At 39.1% G+C, this 21,770-nt stretch overlaps 1 protein-coding gene across 7 annotated transcripts in view; it reads left to right on the top strand.

Annotated features, from left to right (window-relative positions):
- Nucleotides 1–21,770, top strand: part of DST (dystonin) — a 316,847-nt gene that overhangs the window by 237,559 nt on the left and 57,518 nt on the right. For all 7 annotated transcript variants that reach the window (XM_075087012.1, XM_075087006.1, XM_075087009.1 and 4 more), the window contains 11 exons: nucleotides 2,884–3,045; nucleotides 4,152–4,322; nucleotides 5,604–5,770; nucleotides 7,984–8,143; nucleotides 8,399–8,725; nucleotides 8,908–8,992; nucleotides 10,129–10,370; nucleotides 11,380–11,586; nucleotides 17,943–18,062; nucleotides 18,235–18,342; nucleotides 20,040–20,258. In XM_075087012.1, the coding sequence (XP_074943113.1) occupies nucleotides 2,884–3,045; nucleotides 4,152–4,322; nucleotides 5,604–5,770; nucleotides 7,984–8,143; nucleotides 8,399–8,725; nucleotides 8,908–8,992; nucleotides 10,129–10,370; nucleotides 11,380–11,586; nucleotides 17,943–18,062; nucleotides 18,235–18,342; nucleotides 20,040–20,258 (1,968 nt within the window). The remainder of the gene's footprint in view (nucleotides 1–2,883; nucleotides 3,046–4,151; nucleotides 4,323–5,603; nucleotides 5,771–7,983; nucleotides 8,144–8,398; nucleotides 8,726–8,907; nucleotides 8,993–10,128; nucleotides 10,371–11,379; nucleotides 11,587–17,942; nucleotides 18,063–18,234; nucleotides 18,343–20,039; nucleotides 20,259–21,770) is intronic.

Raw genomic sequence — 21,770 nt, 5'->3', positions numbered from 1 at the left:
GTTTATGCAGCCCTCCAACAGAAAGGGAAGAAAACCAAGATACACTGTTAGCAGGGGAGCAAGCTCAAATACAAAGTTTATCTTCTGCAGAAGATCTCCATGCAGTAAGTCAGTTCAGACCATATTCCCCAGCAATTTGCAGGGAGCAGCAAACCCCACTGCTTACAAGCAGTAGTGTCCATGTCAAAGAAAGCTGCAGATTGGCTTTGCATGACATTTTACCCTCTGGAAAAGTAAAGCAAAGCAATACACAGACATGTGAGAGTGATCAGGAGGAGATGACTGGAAAATACTCTCGCTTACAAGGTTTCAAAGAGAAAACTCTGTCACATGAAGATCCTCTTCAAAGTGATGGAAGAAGTACTAACCCCGACAAAAATCAAGGGGAAAATGCATTTGAAATTCATGAAAAAATTAAAACACGAATCACAACAGTAGAGAAGGAGTATGTGGATGATGCCCAACATCACGTAGATGTTTACTACACAAATGTTGCTGTAAATACTAGGGACTTGGATTTAGCGAAATACGAGGTTTTAGCTGATACAGAGGAATCCAGTATAGCATGTACAGGCTCAAATGGAATGGCATTTTCTGTTCAACAGCTTGAGTTAGATAGTACTGTAAACTGTCCAAAAGCTATCCCAGGGAGAAGTAAAGGCACTATCTGGACTCCTGGCATCCAAGAAACCTTGGATACAGTTTGCAATGGCCTGTTGTCTAACAAGGTAATCTAAAAAAACCAAAAAACATAGATTTGTGAAATAGTTGTAAGGCAGCCTTAAAGATATTTGCTTAAAGCTTTCTTTAAGTTTTGTTGTCGTCGCAAAAATGTTATTTTTTATTAATTTGGCAGATGCAGTTATCAGTGTCATTTGCACAGCACACATGGGATGTCCGAAGTAGGTGAGGTGGTCCGTTCAGAAAATGAATTAGGGGCAAATTCTGAGAGGAATGATGACTTCCAGCTGTGTGGGGCAGGGTTATTTATTGCCCAGCTGGTGCCTGTTATTCCTGACGCGGAGGGTCTCCTCCGTGCACCCGTGTCGGTGGTGTGGAGGGAGGGAGGGGGCTCCCAGGCAGTGCCATTCCGGGGCAGCTGCAGCCCCGGCAGCCTTGCTCTTCAAGGTATAAGCAACAGTATCAGATTGTTGTGGTTTCCAAAGCAGGCAGATTAAAGGCTCACCGCCTGCTCTGGAAGCCGCCTTTTGCGTTTGCGTGCCAGAAAGCAGATCTGACGTTACGGTAGTATTTTACAAGCTCAGGCTCTTGCAGCGCTTTGCGAGCGGTGGATGAGGTAAGAGAGTAAGAAGTGAAGCTTTGTAATAAGGAAAGGGTGTTCGCCGGGTCTGTAATTTTTTTCTTCCCACTCTGGTTGAAATCTGAGATACTTCAAGCTTTGTTGCTAAGTTGTTCTGGTAAACTTTGGCCTCAGCAATAATTGTAATTTATTTTAAGCCTCTCTCTGCGAAGAATGCATGCGTTTTTAAAGGGCAGATTATGGAGATCAGTCCTCTCTCTAGTAGGACGTTGCTCTCAAAAGATGAGGCTTTATGGCACATAAAAGAAGAATTTGTTATTGATTCTGTGTGGAAATATTATTCTGCCTCCTCCCTACCCTACGGTCAAGAAAAATAGAAGCGTTTTGCTTCTTCTGGGAGCAGCCAATCGGTTGCACTCTCAGTTTTCATGTAACCACAGTCTTAGAGTTTTCAGGGTTTTTCATCCGTAGGAACAAAAGTCTTAAGGGTGCTTAATTTATTTTCCCCCTCGTGTTTAGTGTAGTTGCTCTCGCTTCTAGATTGACTTGTCAAGCTGGTGGAAGCGTGCTCAGCCACCTGAGGTCTGCTGCTTTAAAAGCAATCACTTGCCACACTCTGGTGCAAAAGAGGAGAGTCACGGATGTGTTCAAAGTGGTCCCTGCTTTTCAGGGTGCTGAGAAAGGTTGCTTTGAATGCACTAAGTGTACACCAAAACTGTTACTGAATGCTGCTATAGAAACAGAAGGATTTAGGGTCAAAAGTTGAGCATTCTTTAGCATTGTTTATTCATTGGTTATTTTTCACTGGCGTGTGTAATTAATTCAGGGGCTTCGGGCCATTTTCTGATCTCATTGACACTGGTGTCACTGCAGCCTAATGCAGCTGAATACAAATGGTGATTTACATTGCTGTTGCTAATGGTAATAATCTGGCTCTGAAAAAGCTTAAATACCTGAAAGACTGAAATAAAGCAAACAGAAAGCTGCTCAAACTGTTGTTTGGGTACGGTCAAAGCCCTGGCAATTTGCAAGAATATCCCTCTGAATGAAAACCCATTCTCCTGGTGTCTGCTGGGATACTGTTTTAGCAGCATCTGTATTGCCTCCTCCTCACTTGTTACCACTATATTCTCCTAAAAACTGCCTTAAAATATCTCTTCCTTCACTGCTTCTTTAACATAAAACTTTTGCTTTTGTCCTAAATAGGGGAAAGTTGTCTCTCCTGGCGGGTGTGTACGTGTTTGTTTATTTGAGGACAACTTAACAATCCTTCTGTGCCATTTTTTGATAGATTTTGTATATAGATAATTAAACAGATAGATGAGTTTCTTGTTTGGTGTCCCCTCCCATTAGAAGTTCTTTTTTAAAAAAAAACTTTCCCCCTTCCTCTCTCTCTCTTTCCTTCCTGTCTGAAACGTACATCATTTTCCCTCTGTGGTACACTGCATTACTCTGTTTAAATTTATTAATTTTTTTTAGGAAGGTGCTGTTGAAGAATGGTTTCCTTTCTTCTAGACACTAATTTTCAGCAGTATTTTTGTTGCATACTGTGCTGTAAACACTAGAGGCATTTTATGTCAGAAGATACGATGCTTTATGTGTGTCTTGGATTTCAACTGCAGGTATTCCAGAAAGAAGAAATTGAACCCCTACAAATAAAACAACAGGAGGTAAATTGGTTGGGTCAAGGCCTTATTCAAAGTGCTGCTAAAAGTACCAACACAGAAAACCTTGAACACGACCTTGAAGATGTCAACACCCGATGGAAGACTCTTAATAAGAAGGTTGTTATTGTATACTCTTCTGCCTTTTGATTATTTGCTTGCTGATATCCTTCAAAAAACAGGAAATTAAATATTCACTAAGAATATGAATTATATTACTTTACATAATCACTTTGTTGGTGATTCTGAGGATAAGATTTTTATCACTAGTAGCCAGAGGTATTACTATCATTTATAAGATTTTGTCAAACTTTCTGTAGGTCTGTCCTGGATTTTTATTCATGAAAGACTGCTCTAGGACTATGTGTTCCTTCCTGCTTAAGCAGAGCAGGGAAGTTTGATAATCCAAAGAGACTGCGGTTGTGACACATTCATGGGAAGGGTACCTGTGTCATTTGTAGTCAGTCACTTCCAAATAGTTCGTCTTCAGTCTTCGTTCACGTGTTTTTTTTCACTCTGTTGTATTTGTTCATGCACCCCGTTGAACCCGTGTAGTGTACGGAGCAGCAATAGAGCCCAGCGTTGTGTGTAGTGGCACATTTCCTTTATAGCACCTTAAGGATTTTATTGCTTGAGATGTCGGAAGGTACCACTGCTTTGTAAAACTGACTGTAGATGTTGTTCTGTGCTTTTGAAGAGCCCTTTTTCAGCAGTAGCTGTTGCTGGAAAACGGAAAGGGTAGGCTGTAGAAAAGACACTAATTTTCCTCTGCTCTGTCTTCCTGAAGGAGTGATGCAGCAGAACCACAGACACCTGTGGTTCACCTGTCTTCCTTCTCCTTTCCTATTTTTTCTTCCCTTTGGAGGGATTATTGCCCCTTATTAAGAGTTGCTATTTTGGGTTCCTGGCTCGGCCTTTCTGTAAGGAAAATAAAGACCATCTGAAACAAAAACATCCTGTCAGTATACTTCATAATACTGTACAAGAGATACTCCTGTTTTATATAGCTAAAGAGCTACTACAGTAGTTTGATTTACTGGGAGTCAGCCTCCTTTCATTGGAAGTCTGTAGCCCCAGTGCTAAATTGTGCCGTAGTACTGTTATGAATAGCTACGAAAATGAGGGTATTTGTTAGTGGTATTGCCAGATGTTCTATGGATTTTGGCCACTTATTTTACATTAAAAAAAAAAAGATGAGCACAGTCCAATCGTCTACTTTTTTTCAGGTCGCCCAGCGTGCTGCGCAGTTGCAGGAAGCTCTCCTTCACTGTGGGAGATTTCAGGATGCACTTGAATCTCTGCTTAGCTGGCTCATCGATACAGAAGACCTTGTGGCTAATCAGAAACCACCATCTGCTGAATTCAAAGTTGTGAAGGCCCAAATACAAGAACAGAAAGTAAGTGAAATGCATTCAGAATATCTTTCCTTCCACTGGATCAATAAGAATAAATTCCCAGTTTTTGGCAAAGCATAAAATCTATTCAAGTGTATTATATTACATTGAAGTGTGCTGAGGTGTTTAAAGCAGCCATCTGCTCGATACTCAAGAATCTGTCCAGGGTTGGGAGAGGTGCTCATGTTCTCGGATATAAGATAGAGTGACACTCTGGTTAGAATTATTAGCGCTATCTGGAAAGGATTGCTAAAGGTCCCCTCGAAAAAGAGAAAGTATAAAATCCAGTGTTTGGCTCTTTGGAAAGTAGGAAATAAAAAGTAGTACATTTTCATTGTAATACTTCCAAACTAATATTGCACATCATGGAATTCAGTACTTGGCTCTTGATCCCGATTGTGATCTGATTGTTGTTGGTAATTAGTTGGAATGCTGTTGGGAAATGGCCTGTGCTAATGGTTAACGTAGAAGCGCCATCAGCGCTGTCAACTTTTGCAGATTTTCATAACGGTTGTAGAAAAAAGGATGATAATGTAGCTCATGAAACATATAGCCCATGCAGTTGGACTGTGTGGCCCACTGCCACCCAGAGATTTAATATGAAGTTATGGTCAGTACACATTGTCATGATGGGATATCTGCAGAGGCAAAATAGTAATGTTACCAAAGGCAACTAGAGAATGGAGGAAGGGAGGATTTTCAAGAGGTGTGTTTTATTCTCTGTGGATTAGCTAATTTACTGGACTAGATCAGTGAACTCAGTTGTATCTCAAAGTGAAGAGTCAATTATATAGATAGGAAAATAGATATAAAAACTATTGTATATCAGAATTATCTTTGTGTTGCCAAATCTAGAAGGGCATGCAGCTTTCTCAAAAATGTACCTATAAAATGTATCAGATACTTTAAATACCTTTTGCCCCCCCCTCAATGGTATTAAATAGAACTTCTTCCTCTATATGTTCACTCTTCAGGCTGCCACACATCTTTACCCCATGGAAACCAAGAAGGTTGTTTGGGCTTGGTGAAACTCTGCTGTTCATAGCAAAACAATTGAGAAACTGAAATGAGCGTGTGTTGTGGGGCGGGAGGGTGTGGGTTGGTGTGTCTCTTTGATTAGCATTATTCACACTTCCATCAAGATATAAGCATTGGGGTTTTTTGGGGGTTTTTTGTTGTTGTTGTTGCTTTAACAGGTTTTCAAGAAGTCTAGCTCCTTCTGGTTTTACACTTGTGTTATTACAATGTTTTAAATAACCTGGCGCCTGATTGCTTTCTCTGTAGCTTCTCCAGAGGTTGCTGGATGACCGCAAGCCTACTGTTGAGGTAATCAAGCGTGAAGGGGAGAAAATTGCAGAGTCAGCAGAACCTGCTGATAGAGTGAAAATTTTGAAACAGTTGAGCTTCCTGGATAGTCGATGGGATGCATTGCTCAGTAAAGCTGAAACAAGGTATTTGAAATTCTTTCATAGATTTGAAAAATGTAGACGTAGTATGTGATAGATGATTAGAAGCAGCATGTGGAACTCTGTGGTGTGAAATCTTGGAAGTACTATCATTCTTGTTATTATATTACACTATGGTACCTTGATGTCGATAGAATAGGTACTCTGAAGGAAAAGTGGAGAGAAGTGACTTGAACAGACCAAAGGCTTTTAGAAAAAGTTTAGCCTGAGATTCTACAGTCTTCTAAGGTAAACTGCATGTATATCTTCTGAATATTTTATCTTTGTTAATTCGTTAGAATGCAAGTTTCTTGATGCAAGAATCTGTTTTGCATAGAATCAAGTACAAATTTTACACTTTAATAATAATGATGTTCCCTTGGAACTTCAAAATCCTGACATGTTCCTACAAAGAAGGGACACTCAACATTTCTTCCCCTTTTCTGTTTGATGTTATCCATATAATTAGTTTCTTCAACTTAAAGACCCTCATGCTGTCAGTTGCTGATGTACTTACGCAAGGTGCTGAGCTCCCTTAGTTCTCAAGAAGAAAAAGGACCATCAAAGTATGTAGATATATTCTAGCAACACAGAAAACACTCTCTTACAGACCTTGCAGTCCAATTCAAGTTCCAATTTAAAAAAAGAACCCAATCCAAAAAACCATACACGCAGTACATACCTATAAACACACACTTAGATTTGAGTTGTTTGTCGACATATAAAACACCTGGAAAGTTATGAACTGTAAAGTGTCTTTGAAGAAATCTGTGTTGAAGGGGTCGCTGAATGTGTTTTGTGGATGGGGATTTGAAAAAGGACAGCCTTGTTCAGAGTAGAGAGAAGAGAGTGTGTAAGAGGTGGCCTCAAGAAGACATATAATTGAGAACAAGAAAGGAATTGGAAAGTTGAAAAGGAATTTTAAGTGAGCAGTGAAGCTTTAGAGTGAAGAACAAATTGATGTGTTGGGATTTGGGCACCTAGGGTAGCATTGAACTCACCTCTGTTGTCGTCTCCTCCTTCTGGTAGCCTCTCTTTAGTTCCTTTACTCTGAACCTCTTGTTACCTCAAACTAATAATATGATTATTTAATTAGTAGAGTCAACTGATAATGGACCATTATTTCCTTCTTTCTTTTCTTTTTTTTTTTTCTTTTAATTGAAGGGATCTGACTCATTAGCTGGGGTAAATGTTAATGTCATGTTTAATTTAATAGTATTCTTCCAGTCTGCTGATATTTAATGAAAAATCAAATTGTAGCTCTTTCCAAGCCATCTATTAGCCACAAGCCCATCTCCATTTTTCTTTGGCTGATCTCTAGAAAAGAGGAGGAGGTTTGAGCATGATTTTGAAAGCTATAGAGTACTTCACTGAGTGTTCTGTGGCTTAGTCTGTCAAGTCTACCTTGTTTATAAGCCTTGGGAAGCACATATAAACATAGCTTTTATCTGGAGTGAGATCCCCATCTGAAAGACAATGTAGTTCTGTTTTTCATGTAGGGCAAACCTCTCTTAAAAGTGTGTTTAAATGAAACTTGTTCAGCAGTGGTTGTAGAGAAGACTCTTTCTGTAATCAGGAGCTTTCTCTGAAATGTAGTCATCTGAAATAGAAATGTTATAGATACTGCTTTTTTATTTTTTGGAGGTCAAGTCTCTGTGCTTTATTAATGTTGTCTTACTAACTTCATTGAGAGCTCTTATCCAGAACAAGAGATGCAAAAGTAGAGCCAAAGAGTTCTGTTCACATCAGTGAACAAATGTTTAAAGATATTTTACAATGCTGAGGAACCATGACAGTATGTTCTGGTTCAGTAAAGCCTTTGCCTAACTTTAAAACATGTATAATAGTCAAGGGAATGTAACTTTATGCTTAGACAGCTTGGAAACTTGAGAACTATCCTAATTGGGTGTAAAACAATGTTTTGCAGAATTGAGTGGTAGATTATCTTTAGCAAAAAGTATATGAATGAAGTTGTATTCTTTTTTATTTGCAAAACTTGCATATTAGCTAAAAGTTTCAAACAGCTTTGGAGTTTTTTTAAATTTTATTTGATTTTTACTTTACCTTGCTTTTTTTTATTTCATTTGGTGACTGGTTCTTACAGTAAGTGAGGATTATTTCTTTTTTCTTTTTTTTGAAGGATTCAAGGTGCCTTTTTAAAAATTATTTTCACACTTACTTCATCACAAAAAATAACCTTTCTCTTGGCGTGTTGATAGGAACCGTCAGTTGGAAGGCATCTCGGTGGTAGCACAGCAGTTCCACGAAGCTCTAGAGCCACTGGTGGAGTGGCTGACTGCCACAGAGAAGAGGCTTGCAAATGCAGAACCCATTGGAACGCAGGCCTCCAAACTGCAGCAGCAAATTTCTCAGCATAAAGTAAGATATAAGCTACACACCCCTCATTGTGTCATTCTTTTTAGACAGTTCTGTAAAGTACAACGCAACTGGCAGAGTTGTTGCAGTGTACCTGTGTTTTACCATACTCAGTTTTTTTCTGTAATTTGAGTTTTATATATTTACATTGGCAATATGTCCTTTTTCATTCAGTTTTTATTGAGTTCCACTTACATTTCTTTTGTTTTTCTGATTTTCTTTTCCATTCTTCTTCATTATTTAAAAAAAAAAAAATAGGCCCTAGAAGATGATGTCCTAGCTCACAATAAGAGTTTACTTCAGGCCATTAGCACTGGTCAGTCTCTAAAGACTATGAGCTCCAGGGAAGATAAAGATATGGTGCAGGAAAAGCTAGATTCTTCTCAGGCCCGATACATTGAGATTCAAGAGAAGAGCAACAGCAGGTCTGAACTTCTCCAGCAAGCTTACAGCAATGCTCAGATTTTTGGGGAGGACGAAGTTGAATTGATGAACTGGCTGAATGAAATCCATGATAAACTGAGCAAATTGTCAGTCCAAGATTGCAACACAGAATTGCTTGAGAAGCAGCACTCTGAACTACTGGTATTTTGATTTCTGTTCATTTATTATTTAATTTATTTTAAAGTTTGATTTATATTTCCACACTTCATTTATTTTTCATTTATTATTTTCCTATTTTGTTTAAAATGGCAATATGCTTATTCCAAATAAAAGTAATACAATTTTTTTATGTCTGTGCTAACACAAATGACCTTATCTCTTAGGACCTTCAGGAAGAGATTCTTCTTAGAAAACAAAATGTTGATTTGGCTATACAAAATGGCTTAGAGCTTCTCAAGCAAACAACAGGTGAGAGCTTATACAAAACTGTGATTCATCAGGTTTTTTTCTTGTGCTTGTAAGGGCTTATGAGAAAATTAAAGTGGAACTTGTAAATATTAGTCCATACTTGCTGGTTAAAGCAGTCATAGTTGTTTATTTTAACAAAGGTTTGTGGTCAAGGTAGGTTATGTTTTTGGGCCAATTTTACTATTAACGTAAGTGAGCAAAAGTCCTCTTTTGCCAGTAGAGAATTTGGCCCTTGGATCCTTTATTATTTTTAGTGGAAAATTATTTTAGTCAACCTGCATTCCATTCCTAATAGCAAGTTATGGACATTACTCATAACGGAGGGCTGTTTGGCAGTGGACGCAGTCAATTCCCTGGAGGCATCCACAGATGAACGAGATATTAGACTACCTTTTACTGCAAGAGGAAAGCTTCGTCCACTGGAGTTAATACTGTGGGAAAAGTTGCATTCCAGTTGTACACAACGTGTCTGTTCTGTAGATCAACATCTGTCCGGATTTTCCAGTACTTCTAAAGTTCTTGAACTCTTTAAGACACACATATGGTTGGGGGCAGGGGGGATCCTTTTCTGTTCCAGACTTAGACATTATGCATAGTCTATAATGAAATCTGAATATACACTAATAAATGTCAGTAGGTTGTTTTCACTTTAGCCTTTTGAGTTGTGTTTCAAGTGGGTAGTAGTCAGGGTGTATAGCGATGTCAGTTATTACTGTAATTGAAAATCTAGTTAGTGTTTTGTTGCATTTTTTCCTTCACATTTTTAATAACCCTTTTATAATAGTATTTTCTTTATTTTTTGACCTTTATTAAACCCACAATACTTTTTAAGGGTGGATCTTTTTAAAGAACATTTGTGTTAAAATATTCCTTACTTTCTAATAATCCAGTAAAGCAGAAAAAAGACAGATGGACGGATCCTCAGCTGAGGTGAACTTCGTAGCTGTCTGGACTTTAGTGATGGTAGGATGATTTACAACAGTAGAGGATTGACCTTGTCATCTTGTTTGGGTCATTTTAGAAATTAAATACTGAGATTTCTGTAATAGGTGGGGGTTGGGATTTGGGTGTTTTTGTTTTGGTTTGGTTTTTAAATATTTGTGATCACAGGCAATAACATCCCTCTGATATTTTAGGTGATGAAGTTGTAATAATTCAAGATAAACTGGAAGGCATTAAAGTGAGGTACAAAGACATTACAAAACTGAGTTCTGATGTATCCAAGACCTTAGAGCAGGCTTTGCAGCTTGCTGGTCAACTGCACTCGACTCATGAGGAACTCTGCAAATGGCTTGATGAAGTGGAGGTGGAGTTACTCTCATATGAAACTCAAATACCAAAGGGTGAAGAATTAAGCCAAGTACAAGAAAGACAAAAAGTAGGTTTTAGAACCTGTGGATTATTAATTGCCGTGTGATTCAGCTAGGTTTTGTGTTAACTTATGTTTGGCATGAAGTTGTTTTTGTGAATAACAGATTTTGGCATCGGATCATTTGATTAAATGTAACAGTAGTTAAGAATCAAACTCACTTTCCAGCGTCATCCATTATATTCACTTACGAAATTGGGCTGAGGTTTATTTTTAGCTCAAGAGAAGCACAACATTTCCTTTTTATTCAAGCAGCTACCTAATTCTGGGAAAACTCATAACTGTTTGTCAACCAAAGTTATTTTGGTTCTTTAGCTGTGACATGGATAACCCTGTAAGTATAAAAAGAGTCAGAATTTAAAATATATGTTGCTAATCTTGTTTAACAATATTTATTTCAAAAGAAAAATTGTAGTATAAACTGGATGGTGCAGACAATGTTGGGGAGGGAAGCTAAAAAGAATATTTTCATTAAATTTCTTCTATATGTAAAAAGAAATGAAACTGGTGGGGGTTTCTGTACAGGTAGAAACTCTTCTGAAGCATTGTGTGATGATTTGATTGGAATTTAATCCAGTCATTGCTCATTTAAGAAATCATTTGAATTCATCACATCTTGTTTTATTGCATGCCAGATTTCACTTGCTGGTGATTTAGTTCCTTATGGAGCTGCAGGTTGCAAAGAATATCCATTAAGTTATATTTTCTTTCGTTGCTTCATTAAGTACTAGCAAGTCTTACAAAATTAGAAAGAGTTTCAGACTGTCATACTGACTGGAGAAATATATTTAAGATACATTCAACAGAAAATTCTCAGTTTTCTGTCAAACAACTTACAGTATCAAAAAGCAAATACAACTGAGCTGAAAATATGTGTGCTAATTTATCCCTTTGGTTTGTGGGAAAAACAAGTCAGTTCTTGACTCAGGGAGTAGTTGAAAGAATAAAAAAAATAACGCGCAAGCTGTGTGTGTTCAGCTTGTATGCTGGCATGCTTACTTTAAATGGCGTTTTTCAGGAGTTGAAAAAAGAAGCAAAGAACAACAAAGCCTTACTGGACACTCTGAATGAAGTTGGCAGTGCCTTCCTCGAGCTGGTGCCATGGAGGGCCAGAGAGGGGCTCGACAAGATGATAACGGAGGACAATGAACGTTACAGATTAGTGAGTGACACAATCTCTCAGAAGGTGGATGAGATTGATGCTGCCATCCTGAGATCCCAGCAGGTACTGAAAACTCTTCTTTGGGCAATAAGTGTCTCTGGCCAGGTCTACCTGAACAAAAGATGTTCTTTAATAATGTTGCCAGAAGTTTGTTGTGTTTGAGCAGCAAAAGGCCTGTTTGAATGAAGTGGGACTCCTCTGTTCAGATATGAATGCCAGAACTCAGCTAATCTGGACACTGTTGTGGTTGTCTGCCTTTTTGTTGACAGAAACATCAGTCTTGTAGCTAAAATTGCTGTAACTATCTTGCGGCTCCTCAAGTGGGAGTTTGCATAGGAACCGAATGGCTCACGTCTTTTGTAGATCATGGTGTGTCAAGTAAAATATGGTCCAGATCCCCAGCCTATTTTACTGGATGCAACACTGAAATCACTAGGGTTGCCACACCTTTTAGCATCAGCTGATTGTCTAGCTCCTCTGTACTTTCCACAATTAAAAGCTGGATCATCTTGTTCAAGCTGTAGTAGAGGAGTTAAATAACAATTGCTTTTATTCGTATCCACAATGCTTTTCTTGTTGGGGCTCAAAATTTGAGTTATTAAATAAGTGGAGGTTTCTGTACATGCACAGAGGTATATATATGGGCACACCCCGAGAACTGGTGTTCTAATTTCATCACTAAATAGACCCGTATTTAAGCTTGCTTATAAATGCATTGTGGAAACACAATTTTCCAGCGTCTGCTTACAGTTCAGGCATAAAAATATTGGTGGAGGTTTCTGTTCCTGCTAATAGTTCCCATAAACAGTTGTAACAGGACAAGCAGAAAGCATCTGTGATATTTTCAACATTTGCTGAAAGCCAACTAAAAGAGGCTGGCAGTAATTCAGATCTCCTTGTAAATTAGGTTAAAAATAACTTATTTTGTCATGGTTTAGCCCCAGCCGGCAACTAAGCACCACACAGCTGTTTGCTCATCCCTCCATTCCGTCCACCGCCTCTGCCCCCCCTCCAATGGGATGGCAGAGAGAATCAGAAGAAGAAAAGTAAGGACACTTCTGGGTTGAGATAAAAACAGTTTAATATTTGAAATAATAATTTGTAATGAAAAGGAAAAAATAAAAAAAATCGAGAAATAAAACCCAAAAAAGACAAGTGATGCAAATTAAAAACAATTGCTCACCACCATCCGACTGATGCCCAGCCTGTCCCCGAGAACAGTGGCTGCATCCTGGCCAACTCCCCTCAGTTTATATGCTGAGCATGACATCATATGGTATGGAATATCCCTTGGCCAGTATGGGTCGGCTGTCTTGGCTGTGTCCCCTCCCAGTTTCTTGTGTGCCTCCAGTCATCTTGTTGGTAGGCCAGTATCACAAGCTGAAAAGTCCTTGACTGCTTAGCAACAACTGAAACATGAGGATGTTATCAACATTATTCTCATCCTAAATCTAAAACGCAGCACTATGCCAGCTACTGGAAAGAAAATTAACTTTATCTCGGCCAAAACCAGGACAGTATCCACCCTTTATTCTATGCCATCTATGTCATGCCCTGTTTCTACGCTTTCTAGTACATTCCAGTTAATCATCACTACTTCCCCTGTGTTTTAAGAGAGAGAGATACGCACGCGCACACACATATAGATATAATTCACTTAGTCTATGGGCCATTCCTCTAAAATGTTTGAGTTCATTTAGCCCATGACTTCAGGCTCCATCTGTCATAACAGTCTTCCAGGGCAGGAGAGATGGTGTGCATGGTGTTGGATTGTTGCATGCTGAAGCCATTTCTGGTTCCATCACCACTGTGCTTGTCCAGTTCTACCAAAGTTCATTCTTCATTAATGTGGGTGTCTCCTACTGTAACACTATTGATATGGCATATAGCAACCATAGGAGTGATGACATAGAGTATTATATAGTAATTAACCTCATACAACTCAAATCATTGGCTGCTCTCATCCAAAATCAAATCCTCTTGAGGCACACATAGGACTTCTTCATCCTCCCGCATCAACCACCAAGTGCACCCAGGTCCTTGAGCAAAACCAATCCCACAGATGGGTTTGCCTTTGCCTGAAATGGGAATAACACAGACTGGTTTTTCCAGCATAGTTTTTACATACACTACAGGGACTCTATCCGCTTCCACAGTACATAAGGGTTCTGATTGGGCAGGGCCAGCTCAACTGGCAGATCCCCTCGTGTTGACTAACCAGGTGGCTTTTGCTAAATGTGTATCCCAGTGGTTAAATGTCCATCCCCCCATTGCTCTCAGTGTAGTCTTAAACAGTCCATTGTACCATTTGATTTTCCCAGAGGCTGGTGCCTGACAGGTGATGTGATACACCCAATCAATGCTGTGTTCTTTGGCCCAGGTGTCTACTGTTGTCTGACTCAATTCTCTCTGGGGTGCCATGTCACCATAAGACTTGTTTTTCAAGACCCAGGATAGTGTTCCAGGCGGTTGCATGGGGCACGGGTTATGTTTCCAGCCAGCTGGTGGTTGCTTCCACCATTGTAAGCACATGGCACTTGCCTTGGCGGGTTTGTGGGAGTGCGATAAAGTCAATTTGCCAGGCCTCCCCATATTTATACTTCAGCCATTGTCCCCCATACCACAGAGGCTTAACCTGCTTCACTTGCTTGATTGCAGCACACGTTTCACGTTCGTGGATAACCTGTGCAATAGCATCCATGGTCAAGTCCACCTGTCGATCACGAGTCCACCTGTATGTTGCATCTCTCCCTTGATGGCCTGAGGTGTCGTGGGCCCACTAAGCTATAAATAATTCACCCTTATGTTGCCAGTCCAGATCCACCTCAGCCACCTCAGTCTTAGCAGCCTTCAGTGGCCTTACTCCTGGGGGCATAAGTGTTCACATGACATACTTTTTATATACTTTATATAGACAAGTTCTCTACCCGGGCAGCAATATATTGCTATGATGCAGCAGCCCAGATGGGTTTGCCTCTGCGCTGCCAGTTGTTCTGCTTCCACTGCTGTAGGGAGCCCCACAGGGCATTTGCCACCATCCATGAGTCAGTATAGAGATAGAGCACCGGCCACTTCCCATTCAGCAATGTCTAAGGCCAGATGGATGGCTTTTACCTCTGCAAACTGGCTCGATTCACCTTCTCCTTCAGCAGTTTCTGCTACTTGTCATGTAGGGCTCCATACAGCAGCCTTCCATCTCTGATGCTTTCCCGCAAGATGACAGGACCCATCATTGAACAGGGCATACTGCTTCTCATCTTCTGGCAGTTTGTTATACAGTGGGGCTTCTTCAGCACGTGTCACCTCCTCCTCTGGTGATATTCCAAAATCTTTCCTTTCTTGCCAGTCCGTGATCAATTCCAAGATTCCTGGGCGACTGGGGTTTCCTACTCGAGCCCGCTGGGTGATCAATGCAACCCATTTACTCCACATAGCATCAGTTGCATTGATGTGTAGAGGGGACTCTCCCTTTGAACATCCAGCCTGACACCGGCAGTCGGGGTGCCAGGAGCAGCTGTGCTTCAGTTCCAACCGCTTCTGAAGCCACTTGAATCCTTTCGTATGCTGCCAATATCTCTTTTTCAGTTGGAGTGTTACAGGTTTGCTATGAATATTACCTTGTTTTGTTAACCAAATCCTCAAAAATGAAGGGTGATTATTTTAGTGAGTGATAAGGTAAGATAGGCGAGTATATGTTAGCTCTTTTTGAACTTTGCTGAATTCCATGAGTATGTTGCATCCCCTAGTACAAGTTCAGCAGATTCAGATCCAGGTGTGAAAGGTCCAGAGCTGCACCCTAGTCCTGCATACCCCTAGCCTCCACTTCAGCCCAACTCACATCACCATGACATACTCCTATACATTATATCCTATGATAAATATCAAGTGGCTTAACACACTTCCAGTGAAGGGTAAGCTACTTTCCAGTTAGCTTAGAGAAAGACTATGCAAAATGAAAAATATTTTTGGAGAAGCTAGTGCTCTGTAAGATTACCTTGTGGCAACTTGAACAAGTGCCTGTACATTAAAAAGTTTTGGGCGGAGGACTAAGTCCCTAAGAACATGAGGGTTTGATGGCAGCAGTGTGGGGTTCGTGGTAGACGTTACTGGGCCAAGGTGAGAAATGCAGTAAACTATATGAACAGGTAAACATTGTTTCATGTTGTAAATGGAAGCTGGAAGGCTTAATAGACTAATGCAGTGTCCTGTTTTTTAACTACCTGGGCAAAATGCTCCCAGATGGATAGAATTATCCTAGAGATAAATTTAGCTACGTTTTAATCTTCATTTGTCAATACTGAATGTATTGGTCCTCGTGAAGGAGTGCTACATAGAAACAGAAGGTGATATGCTACTTTTGGTTTACTTGTTCTTCACTCTAAAGTGGCCATAGATGGTGGTTTAGAAAGCATTCAGAGTAAATCACAATGTCATCATATTCAGAAGTCAGTCATTCCTGGTTAGAAGAAAATCTACCACAATGAACTATGCTTGGTTAAACCGGATGGGGATGAAATAGATGATTTTATAGTGACTAAAGTGTAGTTCAGGGCTCATAAATAACTGTCATGCATAATGGGAAGAAAACACTTCCAATTTTGGGTGCAGAGAGTACCAATTTTGTGCTTTTTATTCCTTAATGTTATACTTGACTATCTCAAATTGGAAGTCCTCTACCCTCAGTAAATGGAGCTTAGAGTCCTGTCCTTCCTCGATGCTCTGTAGCCTAGAAGTTTCACTGCCATGCCTTGATTTTGTTATTTCTGTTAAATATTTGCTCAATATTACCTACCCATGGATATTTGGTATCAGGAAGTCACACTGCAGTTAACTTGTACATCTCACACATTTGAAATCACCTTCTACGTTTCCTTCATTTGGATCATAAATAGGTGGGCTTCTGAAGAGCTCGGTTGTGAACTGCGGTTTCCAAAGCCAGGAGTTAGCAGTTAACTGGTGCATGTGCTTCGTGCTAATGTTCACAGTACTGATTGTTTCAGAACATACCTTTCTATTAGGAAGTCACCATATTTAGGACAAAACTTAGTTTCTGTTACTTTAAATGAGAAATGACGCGTAGTGAAAAAGAATGTTGGTGCTCTCTTTCATGTAACGAATGGATTATAAAGGCAGAAAAAGGTTGACTCATAAAGAACGAAATCTCAGGACTGCTTCTTTTGTTCTTGTGTGACTCATGATTAACTACTGAGACAAGACTGATTCAGTGGCTAAAGTGAACTCCAGCTACATTACAGGAGCAAGGTTGTCATGGTCTTCAGCCACAAAGGCACAGACCAGCAGATTTAAAAGACAAGAGTGGTCAGAAAGAGACTTCTGAGGGAAGTGTGGGTATCAACAACACAAGTAGCAGGTTCTGACGTAAAATGTCCTGATACACCTTAACAATAGCTCAGAACCATGATTAACGTTCAGCTAACTGTAGTGGGTGTCAGCACTTTAAATAAATACATAAATCAGTTCTTAGTAGTTTCTGCGATGACTGTTTTGTGCATCTGATCATCCCATGTAATATATCTCAATGGCTTAAGCTCAAAGCTGCCTCTGTTGAGTACTGTAACGTGTGTGTGCTAAGATACATGCCTATAAACTTGAGCTGAAGAAAGAATCTATGATTTATTTATTTACTCCAATTTGGTCTCACTTTTCAGAAGAATTAAAACCCCACATGCTTCTTTTCAGGATCTTATGCTCTCCTTCACAAATCAGTAAGACATAGATCCTTTAAATCCTCTCATTACTGTAGTGCTTTGAGGTAAATGTTTCAGAAATTAAGTATTGACCAATGGTAGTCAAACGTTAATCTTTTAGAAAAAGGACTGGCTGTACCCAGATGCCCCTAAGAATTTTCACATTTAATCCAAGGTCTAGTTTTGGATGAAATCCTGTCTTCTCTAAACTCAGTGAGGTTTTTCTGCTGACTTTGCTGAATTGTGATTGTTTTGCCTTTATCATTTAATACCAAAGCAGCTCTTAAGATTAAAAGGAAAACATCAAACAACTGTTTCTTAGGACAATTGCAGCACTAGCAGTAATAATGAACATAGGGATGGAAGAGACATGTGAAGGTAAAATAAAATTAAAATGAACAGTCTAGTTAAAATTCTGGAATTATAACCCTTTTTATTTTCTTATGTCTGTAGAGAGCTGTAGGCTCTGGAAAAATGTATTTGCTTCTGTTGCTTTGTCACGCTTATGAATTAAGCTGCTTCTATTGCAATCCGTCAGAACCATTTTGGGCTTTGTATTTCATTTATGTAAAAACTTCATATGGAAAGTGAGCCGCTATTTTTCTAGCAATTCAAAAGTATGCTTTTTAACCTTCTCTAAAATTTTAGAAAGAATCATTGTAATTTCATGTCTATAGAGCTGTTGAACTAAATCATGTCTCCTTCATTTAGTTTGATCAAGCAGCTGATGCTGAATTTGCCTGGATTGCAGAAACAGAAAAGAAACTGATGTCTCTGGGTGATATTAGGCTTGAGCAAGACCAGACCACGGCTCAGCTACAAGTTCAAAAGGTAAAAGAAATGCATTTCCAACTGTCATGTTAATTATTGGCCGGCACACTCTCCATCTAGAAAATGTACTGGCATGATTTAATTTTCAGTCCATCATAACGCACTTCAAAAATAGGTTTTGCTCTATGTACTCTAATCTTTTTTTTCTGACCAATTTTTATTATGTTTCAAGGCTTTTACCATGGAGATTTTGAGGCACAAAGATACTATAGATGAACTTGTTAAATCTGGGGATAAGATTATGAGCACGTGCACTGAAGAAGAAAAACAGACCATAAAGGTAAAGTTCCTTAAATTGCAGCTACAGCAGTAGATACGCAGACAGTATGTAAGTAGAAGGATTTCTACAGTGTCTTTTTGAAATACTAATGAAAAAGCATTAATTACAGCCACTTCTAGTCTGAGGGTTGTAATACTAGAAGAAATGCTGTTGTGTATCACTCTCCTTCCTTGAGGATGTTCAAAGAGCAAATACTGTGTACTTGCCTGACACTCATTTGGAGCCCCATTTATCATCTTTGTTCATGGTAAATAGTATTTTAGCCAGTGGACGATTGAGTGAATAGGTATTAGTCATCTGGTGTGGTGTGTGTGGAACCTGGCTGTTTATCTTCCCCAGTTCTCTTGGGTCAGTGATGCTCTGGGCGTGTGTATTTCTGTGCTGGGTTCAGTGGCTGTGCACCTCAGTACGGACCTTCACTTTCATTTCTGCTGATCTCAGTGTAGACCGTACTTGCCAAGATTATTCCATCCTGTTGACTAACACAGCCCTTGAAAGTCATTCTTATGCCTTTGGTTGTTACGCACATAGAGGGCGCCTGATGTTGGGGCTGTATGTATATATAGATTTTTTTGTGTTGGCATATAAGAATGTGTTAGTTGTGGGGTGGGTTTTTGCTAAATTACAGTGAGACTGGATATGCTGTGTAAATTTAGTCCTTCCAGTGACCACCCTCCTTGAACAACAATACTTCACTAATTGTGCTCTGCTGCCGGATCTCTGAATAAATTTGATTTGCTCTTAAGTGAATTTAAAATAGATGAGATGTTCTGTCGATGAAACTGGAGTCACAAGGAAAAGCGGTTTTATGAGAATTTCTATTCAATATTTGTATTTGTCAGAAATACTGTATATCTGTGTGTTAGGCTATGTTTTGTCCTTTGGATAGCATCTCTATACTTAATTTACATGCAAGACATAACAAATGAAAGGATAGCTTGTTCTGCCAAAAAAGATTCTTTACTTCACGTTCAATGGCTTGCTTATATGTCTAGTTTTTCCAAGGCTAGTGTTTATGTTCATTGTCACATATAATATTTCATAAAAATGATAACATGGGCAGTCTTCCACAGGAAAAATGTATAGCTAGTGGATACTTTCTCTTATTGTTACTTGCCCAAATACAGTAGATTTGGAATGTTGAAACCTTCTAGTTCTATCATAGTGGCAACATATCCTTGTTAATTAATGTATGCTAACCTGGGAAGTAGTATTTTGTGGTTTCTGTTGCAAGTTTGTAAGCTACAAGCACAACAGTATACCCTATTCTCTTGCTAGGTTTAAAAAAAACCAAAAATGTGTGTGTTCGTGATGCTTCAATTCAGAAATGCTGTGGAAAACTTCTGCCAAGTTTCTGCCAAGTGTCACTGAAGATAAGCATCTTCAGTAAGGGAGTGAGGCTAGGAACTGCAGTCAAATCATTAGCAGCTTCACTAGAAGCCTTATGAATAAAGTGTTATTTGTAAATATCAATATCATTAAATATGTTGCAATTACTTTGAAAGTACTCTACCAAATTCTGATCTTCTGCAATATTTATTCCGCCTACCTTAAACACTGATAGTGTAGGAACATTATCAAAACTAAAATTTGATTCTCTGTGTTTTGATGCTATAATTATCAAAGATAGTTTAGAAATGAAGGCAATAGATGTGGAAAAAAAACAATTGCTATTTTTTGTTCATATTATTTTACAGAAAAAAATGGAAAGCCTCTTACAGAAATATGATGCAGTCTGTCAAATGAACTCTGAGAGAAACCTCCAGCTGGAACGGGCTCAGTCCCTGGTTAACCAGTTCTGGGAGACATATGAAGAGCTTTGGCCATGGTTAACTGAAACAGAAATGATCATCTCTCAGCTTCCTGCACCAGCCCTTGAATATGAAACTTTAAAGCAACAACAGGAAGAGCATAGGGTAAGCATTTTGCCAGGTCTGACAAACTAATTTTCAAAAGCCAAGTAGTATTCTGCTTTAGAACTGTGGTGTACTCTGCTAAATGCTGAAACCCCAGACAGCTATACTTCTGTTGAAAAATGAATTATTGAAAATAATAGTGCAAAATAAATACATTTTCAATCATGCCTCTACCGTTTCCCAAACTATGTATGCAAACAAGATTCTCTGGGGAAGGCAGCAAACAACGTACAAGCATAAAAGAGGGCTAAAGGGGAAAAAATTGCTATTGTAGTGAGACAACTGAGCACGCAAAAGTTAATAGTTAAGTATATTTAAAAGTACACATTAATGTCAGTACTGGAACAAACCAAACCCATAAACAGGAAGAACAGACGTGGTGTGTTGTAGCAAACAAAAGAAGGTAAAACATGGCTATCTAAAGAACTGGAATACCTGCTGTCAGCATGCTGTAAGTGAAATGCTGCCTTTGTGTACAGTCTGTATACAAATACGCACATATGTTCATTTTTTGTACATGTAAAAAATTTGGCTTTTGTTTTGCTGGTGTCATTGGAACTAAACCTAGCTGAGCCAGGAAGACAGACAATTAGAGGACCAAGAATTGAATGCTTGGGTTCCAGCCAATCCCGTAATCATTTGTCATGTCAAGTATGTTTGTTACGTAATAATTATAAGAAATAATTGTTTACTATAACATCACAAAATAGAGGCAACAGTGTTGTAGGCTGGGCACCATATGGGCTTTCTTACATGGAGAAATAATCAGCTAGTATAGAAATCAGTGCATTTCATATATGGCTGCTAGTATCACATGGAAACAGATGTGTCCCACCGAGGTTAAAAACCTGCAGGTTTTGGCACCTGCAAAGCCCATATGACTACTGGAGACACCTGTCTCTCCCTACTGAGCACAGAGTAACTAGGTTTTTTTTATTTTAGCTGCCTCAATTAAGTGACTCAAGTTAAATAGGATGAACCCTGGCTTCAAACTCTTGTTTACTTTGAGACCAGTTAATGAAGATGTCCCACCCTTATGGACTGGTAAACACTGGGTTCACTCATTTGTCTTCCTATTACGTCCACAATGAACAAACATGCTCTGTTAAGACTAGATATATCAACATGAGCTTTACAGACCATCTTGATTAGTCACCATGAACCAAATCATGCTTGCTTTACTTACAGGATTGTTCCTCATCTACTTTCATCATTCTGCTTGCATGAGAGGCCCTTCAGATGAGCTTCTGTTTTTGCATTTTCCTTGGGCTATGCCGTTAGCTGAGATTTGTTTGTTAAGTAGAAGATTAATGTCAGGCAATTTTAACACGTAATCTGATCTGAAATGCCTATTTACTGGAATTGTTTGCCTAACAGTAGATCATGGAGAAGACCAAATCATTTACTGATCTACTTTAAAAAAAAAAAAAAAAAAAAAAAGGTTCTGAATGTGAATTGAAAAGTTTTCTATATTCACTTCCATTTCTGTTCTGACACATTTACTGATGACTA

The sequence above is a fragment of the Phalacrocorax aristotelis genome, chromosome 3 (genome assembly GCF_949628215.1).
Source record: "Phalacrocorax aristotelis chromosome 3, bGulAri2.1, whole genome shotgun sequence".
NCBI lineage: Eukaryota > Metazoa > Chordata > Aves > Suliformes > Phalacrocoracidae > Phalacrocorax > Phalacrocorax aristotelis.
Note: the sequence above shows the minus strand (reverse complement) of the source record. Positions and strands in the feature narration are given on the sequence as shown.